Consider the following 9,877-nt stretch of genomic DNA (forward strand, 5'->3'; position numbering starts at 1 on the left):
GAGGAAGGCCACTGGGTTTTCAGAAACCGCTCAGTCTGAGATCATTTCCCTTTTGTAAAAAAGCTTTGGCTTTTAAGGTATCCAGATAAAAGTCACTCTCCCAGAGCTGAGACTATCTGGGTCTGAGATGTTTCCTCAGTAATGAATGTTGTGGAGGGAACTCAGCACTTTCTGACGATTCATACCCGAAACCTCTTGTGTGGGAAAAATGGGAGGAGAGGGGACACCTCATGTGCATGAGATGAAACAGAATATTGAGGGCCCCTCAACTCCCCTCAAAGTAGAGAAAAAGAAGATTGTAGGAAGGAACATGTCTTTCCTAAATTGCAGAGTTTGAAAGTTTGAAGGTCAAAGTCAGAATATTAGAGCAGGGAGCTGTGCATACATCATCTAACGCAACCTCCTCATTTAATAAACAAGGAAACTGAGGCCCGGTAAGGTTATATGACACAGATTAACCTGCGTTGGAGTAAGGATGAGCATTAGGCTCGTGACTGGAGTGGAAATGGCCCATAAATGTGAGGGTAAGAAACATGTCATTCATCGCTGTGTTCTCCAGCTCCTGGTCCAGTGCCTGGTACAAAGCAGGGGCTTCATAAACATTAGTCACAGACCTGACCGATGGACTGACTTGAATGAATGAATGACCAAACAATATGTTTGTGCTTTGTGTCCCCTGTTAACCAGCCAGGCTCGCACACGGTCCGTTTCAGGCCTATTTCATCTCAGATATTAGAGGGCTCTCTCTACTTGCCATGACTAATACTTTTCTTCCTCTGAAGTATTGCTTCCTCTTTGATGATATAACAGGATAACGCTTACGGGATGTGTGTAGTGCGGCATGACAGAGAGCTGAGGTTTCCTTTAATGTGACTGTGGACCCGGCAGTGTTAACACAGGAATCACCGGTAGTCAGACACCCCGATGTGCTGGTGTTCAGTGAGGGTGGCTCCTGGTGTATGTGATCATCGTGGAGTAGACAGTTGGAGGAAGTACCCAGTTTAATTGGAGAGTGAAAACTGCGCCTAGCAGAGTCGTCCTTTGACTTTTCTTCTGCAAAACCCATGTTTTCACATCTTTCCTTTGACTGTGTCCTGCTGCTGCTGCTGCTTCTACCTATAAGTAAGTCTGGGCGTGAACATTTGCAATTGAATAATCGTGTACGGAGTGCAAGAGAGAAATATGAGGGTGGTCATTGTGATGTTGTTTGTAATAGCGAAAGTTTGAAAGCAACCTAAATGTCCAACAGTGAGGGAGTGGGTAAATAAACGTGATGTATCCGTGATACAAACAGTGAGGCTAACTAAACATACTGGTACAGAACGTCTCCAAGTTACAATGTTATTGAAAACAGCAAGGGGCAGAATAATGCATATATTAGGCTTCTATTTGTGTGTGTGCATTGTAGGGGAGCAGGAATATGTTAAAACTTCTTAATGTGTAGGCTCTAGGAAAAGGAGCAGGGAAATGGTAGAGTTGGGAGAGGAAGTCATATTTTTCATACACCTTTTATACTGTTTGATTGTTTTATATTATATATACAAGTATATGTATATGTGTGTAGGGTTTTTTTTTTTTTTCTTTACTTTTTTTGGAAACTCAGACATACATAGGTTTTTTTTTTTTTTAAAGGAATTAACTTTAAACCTCAAAACAACCTGTGAGTAGTTTCAAATATACAAGCTTCTTATTTGGCCAAGTGTTTTTATTCACTGTGTACCTGGTGCTTTAAAAAAAAGACATTTATGTTAGGATAGCCACCCTGTGTTGATGAAGACAACTAGCCCAGATGGGTAGGCCGTTTTCCTGGATGACAATAACCCATTTTCTGATTGTCTATTTCCATCAGCCCTGAATTCTCATGTTCACAGAACTGGTCACAATTCTCTGCCAAGGGAGTGGTTCTGAAAGTGAGATTCCAGGACTAGCTGTGTCATTAACATCCGGGGACTTGTTAGTAATATAAGTTCTCTTTCGATGGGAAAATTTAATAGAGAATGTTCATGTTGATGTATATCAGAATCATAGAAGAATTTCAAAAGGAGCAGTGCCATGTAGAAAATGAATGCAAATGTATTCTCCAAGGAGAGCCATGTCCTAAAAGAAAAGCAGCAGCTATTTATCGTGATGTAAGACTTCAAAATATAGCTAATGACCGTGAAAGTTGGCCAGCTCTTACGGGCTACCTCTGTGCAATTGCTCATAATCTATTCCTATAATGCACTTTTTCATATTTTATTTTTAGTGGTTTTTGTTTTCTTTTTTTAGTTTTGAGACAAGGTCTCACTCTGTTGCCTAGGCTACAGTGCAGTGGCGAGTTAATAGCTCACTGCAGCCTTGAACTCCTCAACTTCTTTCATCAGTATTTTATAGTTTTCATTATAGAGCTCTTTCACTTATTTGGATAAGTTTATCACATTGTATTTTATCTTATTTTATTTTTAGTGGTTTCCTCTTTATTCTATAAGGCATTGCTTGCAGTTTTCATGAGATGGACTACCCTCACTCATTGCCTGGGCCTTGGATTTCCCTCCCTCTCTGTTCAGGGTCTTTGGAAGATGAATACACAGTGGAAGTGGGTCGGAATGCCTATCTGCCCTGCTCCTACACTCCTACCACCCCAGGGCATCTCATACCTGTGTGCTGGGGCAAGGGAGCCTGTCCCATGCTTGGATGTACCACTGAGGTGCTCATCACTGATGAAAGGAACGTGACTTATCAGGCATCCAGCAGATACTGGCTAAAGGGGAATTTCCACAAAGGAGATGTGTCCCTGATCATAGAGAATGTGACCCTAGCAGACAGTGGGACCTATTGCTGCCGGATCCAGGTCCCAGGCCCAATGAATGACAAAAAATTTGACCTGAAGTTGGTCATCAAACCAGGTGAGTGGACTTCTGCATGCCTTCTTTCTGCATGAGATTCATCTGAGGATCATATTACATATACTGATTGTTCTCACCTCTGTTCTCACCTCTCACTAATTATGGTCCTGGAAGTGGGACCCCAAGACCTAAAGTTTAACTGGCCCCATCAGTGGTGCCCAGTGGTGTTTAATACCCTCTGTTTTAAAACTCATGTTGGTTCTATAGAATGGGAAGAAAGGCCTGGGTCAGTGGTTGGAGACCCCGACTGTTCATTAGAATCACCTGGAGAGTTTTTAACAACTACAGATGCTTGGGTCCCACCCACAAACTAGAGAAATCAGTATCTCTGGAGGTAGAACCTAACTAAGTATTAGCATTTTACAAAGTCTACCCCAGGTGATTCTACTCCAGGAGCAGCCAGGATTGTGAACCACCGGATTTTGCATAGATGCTTGGAGGTAAATGGGCTTGCATGTTTTAAGATTTATAGAGCACATACTTTGTGGCCAAATGGGGTCAACTTCAAATCCAACTCTACCTCTTGGTAGCTATACAATCTTGAGCAAGTTATTTAAACGCTGTGTTGTCCTCCTCTGTAAAATATGATAATAATACCTATCATGTGGGCCACTGGAAGGATTTTTCTTTTTAGTCCACTGAAGCAGTAGCAGAAAGGATTTTGTAAGTTAATATTTTATGCAAAGCATTCACAGGTTGGGCATCCCAAATCCAAAAACCAAAATGCCCCAAAATCTGAAACTTTTTGAACACCAACATGACACTCAAAGGAAGTGCTCATTGGAGCATTATGCCCCCTGGAGCATAGGTATAATGGAAATATTTCAAAATCTGAAAACATCTGATATCTAAAACCCTTCTGAGCCCAAGCTTTTTGGATAAGGGATATTCAGCCTATAGTGTGACCATTTGTGTGGCTGTTAGTTCTATTGTTAACAATTAGAATGTGACAATGATGACGGCATCTCAGCTCCATCAAACCTTTGAAGCATGTAATAATACACTCTCAACAGAGATGTCCAGGCAGGTTTGGAAGCTGAGGATGTATTTCTCTTCACTTGCTGTCTTTCACATGTTTTCTGCTGCCCTTTTCATTCCCTGAAACAAGCTCTCAGAGAAGTCTCATCCTTATGTTGGTTTCTGACAGTAGCCAAGGTCACCCCTGCTCCGACTCTGCAGAGACACGTTACTGTGGCCTTTCCAAGGATGCCCACCACCAGCGGGGGACGTGACTCAGGTAATTACACACGAAGCGTAGGAGGAGACCTTTAGCCAGTTTCTGAGTTCAGAGGATTTTGCATATGGGAATAAGAGCAGAGACAGTTCAAGAGGAGTGGAGGCATGACTTGTTTCTGTTCACCTGAACTAGTGTTTGAGATGAGGGAGAGTGGAGACACACTTACGCTGGGAAAAACTCACCCTGAGTCGGGATTCTGGATTAAACACAAACTGACCGGGTGACCTGGGCCAAGGCCCTTCATGTCTCTGGATCTCAGCTTCCTCTTCCATCCAAGGAGTAGGTTTAGCGACTTTTGGATTTTGTGACTCAGTAGAATTCCCTACCTCCAAAGAAAGAATTTTGGTGATCTACATATTTTGCCAAATAAAGAAAAAAACTTCTACTATTGCCATCATTGCATTAAAAGACAGTCTTTTAGTCATTATTTTACTTAAATTTTAACTTCTAAAAAAACTTTAATGAAAAACTTTAGTCTTTTAGTTAAATATTAAAGTCAATTTAATCTCATGAAAAACTCATTACATTGTTCTTATTTTCTGATTTACTCCCAGACTGGTAATGGTTTGTCATGAATCGGTCCCAGCCTGTGTTTGGGGACTAGTAGGTTTGGATTGAGTGATTTCTAGGATGGCTTGTAACTGGACTAAAGCCCGTCAGCTTTCCTGGGTTCCAGCCTCAGGAGGAGTAGCCAAATTCTTCATGTATGCGGCAAGGACCTTTCCAGGCTGCTCCAGAAGAGAACATGGGGCAGAAGGAGCAGAACTCAGTCACATTGATCAAGGAGGATAATTTTAAGTCATTTCCTGTCAGAGTCCTGGTCTCTCCTAAAGTCTCCGGGGAGGGGGAGGGGGCTGCCGGAGCTCTTTTTTTTTCTTGTAAAATGAGGTTAATAATAGGCAACTCCCACCTCATAATGTCATAAATCTCATAAATCGCACCTTGTGAGATTTAAATAAGAAAATACGTCTAAAATACTTAGCCCAATATCTGATCATAGTATGTACTCAATACACGTTAGCTGTTGTCATTAATATTGTCAGTGAAGTCAGGAGGCAGAATGAGTTTGTGTTGGCCGGGCGCGGTGGCTCACACCTGTAATCCTAGCACTCTGGGAGGCCAAGGTGAGAGGATCGCCTGTTCCTTTTGTTTAATGTGAGATGTACGTGCATTTAATATATTTGATATAAAATGGAAGAGAGCCTTTAAAAGTAAGAGATTCAAGGGTGTGGTATCTCCTAAACCCACTTTGAACACAGAACAAATGCGATCTCTCTGACCTGAAGGAGGAGGGCTGACTGGGTCCTGGGAGAGTCCTCAGCTTTGGAGTAGACTTGGTTTAAATCCCGGCCTTCCCAACTAACAGCTGTGTGATCTCGGGTAAAGAATCTCTCTGAGACCCAGTTTCTTTATCTAAAAAACAGGAAAAATAATAGTACCTACCTACTGTGGTGAGGACTAAATGAGATTATATGTGTATAGCACTAAACACCATGTCTGGCACATAATACTTATAAGTGCTGAATAGATGGTAACTACTACATTTATATAGTTTTTTTTTTTTTTTTTGAGACAGAGTCTCACTCTGTTGCCCAGGCTAGAGTGCCGTGGCATCAACCTAGCTCACAGCAACCTCCAAGGGCTCAAGCAATCCTTTTGCCTCAGCCTCCCGAGTAGCTGGGATTACAGGCACATGCCACCATGCCCGGCTAAGTTTTTCTATGTATTTTTAGTTGTCCAGCTAATTTCTTTCTCTTTTTAGTAGAGACAGGGTCTCCCTTTTGCTCAGGCTGGTCTCGAACTCCTGACCTCGAGCAATCCTCCTGCTTCAGCACTCCCAGAGTGCTGGGATTACAGGCTTGAGCCACCGCGCCAGGCCCATTTATATAGTTTTAAGGCCATCCCCTCTCACCTCACCGCTGCCCCCACCCAGCCAAATCTCGGGTTCTCCAGGATAAACGCTGCCGTTCCTCCACTGTATCGCCTGTCTTGGGCGATGTCCAAATCTGTGTGGGGAAAAAAGCTGTGATAACACAACAGTGCTCGATTTTACAGGTAATTTTCACAGCAAAATGAAGTTAGCATAAAAAAAAAAAAAGGAAGTCACTCTGTCAGTCTTACCATTTAGATCAAGAAAAATAATCACAGGGAAGCAGAAACTGGATTTGAAAATCCCGTGTACAGTTAAGATTCACAGTTCCACCAATGTGGTTTTTATGCTTAAATTCCTTTCAGGCAATAAGAGCAAAGGTACATGGAACATAATCTCTTTCTTCATTTTTTTCTTAAATAATTTTCGGTTGAGCCTACGTTTTTATAACATTTAAACTATTGTCTGTTAAACCAGCATTTAGTGAAACCCTTTACAAGGGTTTAGACTTTTAGGCTTCCAGAAGGTGACAGTGACATTTACAGAGTTTCAAAGCCTCTGACTCAGCCAGAAAATGAGTAAGCATGCTTAGTTTTGCCATAGCTGACGATCTCTTTATTTTCAGAGTACAGTGTCCATGAGGTCAGGGCCTGTGCCCATCTCTTTCCCTGCCCTGTCCCCTGTGCCTGGCATAGAGTAGGGGTGTAGCACATATTCATTGAAGAGATAAGCAGATGAATAAATAAATTAGCAGAGAGGAAAGATGGTGTGCTGGCAGCTGAGCAACGTGACCCTCTTCACAGTAGTGACAATACTGACGTGAAGGTTGTTGAAGGCAGTGTGGTTAACAGTGTTTATAAAGCCATGTGGACCTAAATTGGAAGTCCATTTCTGTCATTTGCTAAGCTGTGTGACCTTGGGTAAGTCACTTCACTTCCCTAATTCTCAGCTGCTTCATCTGTGCAATGGGGCTAACAGTCCCTACTTTAGGGTAGTGGTTTTACAGACATGAGCCACCGCCCAAGGACAGGTACTGGGGGTTGGGGACCAAAGTTCTAATGCATAAATGTGAAATTTTTTAAAAAATGATTTTTTGTCGTCTTTCAAGATCTAGTTAGAATATAATGACTGAGGCCGGGCAAGGTGGCTCACACCTGTAATCCTAGCACTCTGGGAGTGCCGAAGCAGGAGGATCGCTTGAGGTCAGGAATTCGAGACCAGCCTAGCAAGAATGAGATGTCACCTCTGTTAACAACAGAAAAATTAGCAGGTCATTGTGGCACGTGCCTGTAGTCCCAGCTTCATGGGAGGCTGAGGCAGGAGGATTGCTTGAGCCCAGGAGTCTGAGGTTGAGTGAGCTATGATGACACCATTGCACTCTATTTGGGGTGACAATGCAAGACCCTGTCTCAAAAAAAAAAAAAAAAGAAGAACATAATGCCTGAGTGTTAACAATGTTGTTGGATTTTTGTAGAACCCATTAGGGTCCTGTGGACCAGAAAAAAACCCAAACCTATATATTTAACATAGGTATTTCTGGCAGAAGTCTCCATTTCATAAAACAGTAGGGTTCATTATCTAGATGAAAAAAAATGTGGTTATCCTAAAGTTGATTTGAGAGTATTCAGTAAGTTTTGTTGGTCTCCCAATTAATGATTGTGGAGAGTATGGAGTAGAATTAGTTTCAAGTAGTATTATAAGCATCTTTAAGATTTTTTTAAAACTTAGATAAAAGAAAACATTCTTAACTATTCTATTGGCTATTTTTCCTCTCTTTTTCTTTTCTTTTTTTTTTCTTTTTTAGCAGAAACACAGACACTGGGGATCCTCCATGATAAAAATCAAACAGTAAGTAACTTTTTTTGGTGAGCTAACATCATACTCAACTCAGAGAAAATTCAGTATGGCTTTAGATTTCCTTCCTGTCCATCCTTTCCTTGGGGAAAAGGCCTGAACCTCCTTTAGCTTCAGATTCCTTGGCTGTAACATGTTGATGATGACAGTTCTGACTGCACAGGGCTGTAGTAAGGAAGGAAGGGGGTTAGGCCTGTAAAGTGCTAGGCACATAGTAAGTGCTTGAACACCAACAAGATGAAACATGAGCATTTTGTCCCTCTCCTCCGATTTCACAACTGTGTGCCCTGGGGAAGTTTCAAAGACCCTTTATCTCCCAAGAATATGTTTCTGCCTGCTTCCATTGCAATCCTGATGGGAAAGATTATTGGCTTATTTAAATTTTTTAAATTTATATATGATGAGACACCAACCAGGAATCTTCAAAGCCAAGAGTTTATGTATTTAACTATAAATAAAGGAATATTTTAATTAACCACAATTTTAATGCCCCTCCCCCCAACCTTCTCTGAGTTAAAGAAAAACCACTAGAAAGCCCACTTGCAGCGGTGACTTAAAAATTCTTTGAGGACATCTCCAGGAGCCCGCATTATTTCATTCAGTCTCCCACTTGTATATTCACAACTGATATTCAGCATCTTGTGTTCGTCCCTCCCCTCTCTGGGGTCAAGGACTGCCTTTTAAGTACCTGTGTGTGCTCATAGTGCCTCATGAATAATAATTTGCATATAAGACTCCTGCTATTGCAGGAGTAATGTGTATTGAATCAATGGAAGATTTAACTTCCTTGACTTATTTGTTTTAAAACTATAATTACTGTTTTTAAAAGGAAGACATGGACTAAAATTTTAGAAACGGGGATTTTTTAGTGTGACTCTCAGTTATCAGAAAATCAAATTAATTATAGCAATAGCAATAATAGCTAACACTGATTAAATATTTATTATATACCAGGCTCTGTGCTACTCATTTTATATTTTTTGTCACTTAATTTTCCCAATAACTCTCAAGATCATTCAGCTCTTAGAGACAGAGCTGGGATTTGAACCCAGGACTGTCTGGCTGCAGAGTCCTGGCTCTTGAATCACTGTCTTTTTGTGAACATAAAACACCAAATGTAGACCACTCTAAAGTTGCCTGGGGAGCACCAGGGTATCTCGAAGCAATAGGACTCTAAAGCTCATTTTTGTTTTCGGGGGTAGGGATCCATTTACTAAGAGCTCCTTTTCCACCCACAGTACAGAAGGACACATTTGTTTTCTTGCCAACTCCAAAGATTAAGTTAATCTTTTTCTTGGAGTGGTTTGAGGCTGGTCTAGAAGGGGATAGATCAAGGGTGATTTCAAGGACCCTGTAGTCCTGTGATGTTGTAAAACGGATGGTCTGATTTGCAAATTGTGAGACTAAGTACACAAACGATTTGGCCCTTGGCTGCTTAAATTCTGTTTGTGTTTCCACAGCAAATATCCACATTGGCTAATGAATTACAAGACTCTGGAGTGTCCACCAGAATAGCTGTCTACATTGGAGCAGGAATCTCTGCTGGACTGGCTCTCGCTCTTATCTTTGGTGCTTTAATTTTCAAATGTAAGTCCTTTGACATTGCTTTTCTGTCCCTCAGATAAGGAACTGTTAACATAGGAACCAATACAAACCTAGATAGAAATGTAAGTTTATAACTGTACCTAAAGGTCCTTAGACTAAATATCCTTTTGCCTGTCCAGAGCCTAACGATCATAGCTAACTTTTATTCCGTGCGTCCCATGTGTCAGGCAGGCACTGTGCTAAATGTTTTCCATACATTTTATCATCATCATCTTACAACATAGGTAGTATTATCATTCCCATTTTACAGTGAAGGAAAGTAAAGCTCAGAGTAAGCCATTTTCCCAGGGTTTCAGAATCAGTAAGCGGTCCCCTATGTGAACTGGACTTAAAAAACAAAACAAAACAGAATTAGTGAATGGAATTCAAATGCAGGCAGGCTGATTCCAGTATCTATTCTCTTATCTTTAGTTAAGAAAACTAATC

At 41.3% G+C, this 9,877-nt stretch overlaps 1 protein-coding gene across 1 annotated transcript in view; it reads left to right on the forward strand.

The window, feature by feature from the left end:
• Positions 1–1,064: 1,064 nt before the first annotated feature.
• Positions 1,065–9,877, forward strand: part of HAVCR2 (hepatitis A virus cellular receptor 2) — a 29,801-nt gene continuing 20,988 nt past the window's right edge. Inside the window, exons 1-5 of the mRNA XM_012650381.1 lie at positions 1,065–1,122; positions 2,547–2,885; positions 4,036–4,122; positions 7,800–7,840; positions 9,307–9,433. Coding sequence (XP_012505835.1) covers positions 1,065–1,122; positions 2,547–2,885; positions 4,036–4,122; positions 7,800–7,840; positions 9,307–9,433 — 652 coding nt within the window. The remainder of the gene's footprint in view (positions 1,123–2,546; positions 2,886–4,035; positions 4,123–7,799; positions 7,841–9,306; positions 9,434–9,877) is intronic.

The sequence above is a fragment of the Propithecus coquereli genome, unplaced genomic scaffold, assembly GCF_000956105.1.
Source record: "Propithecus coquereli isolate 6110/MARCELLA unplaced genomic scaffold, Pcoq_1.0 Scaffold322, whole genome shotgun sequence".
NCBI lineage: Eukaryota > Metazoa > Chordata > Mammalia > Primates > Indriidae > Propithecus > Propithecus coquereli.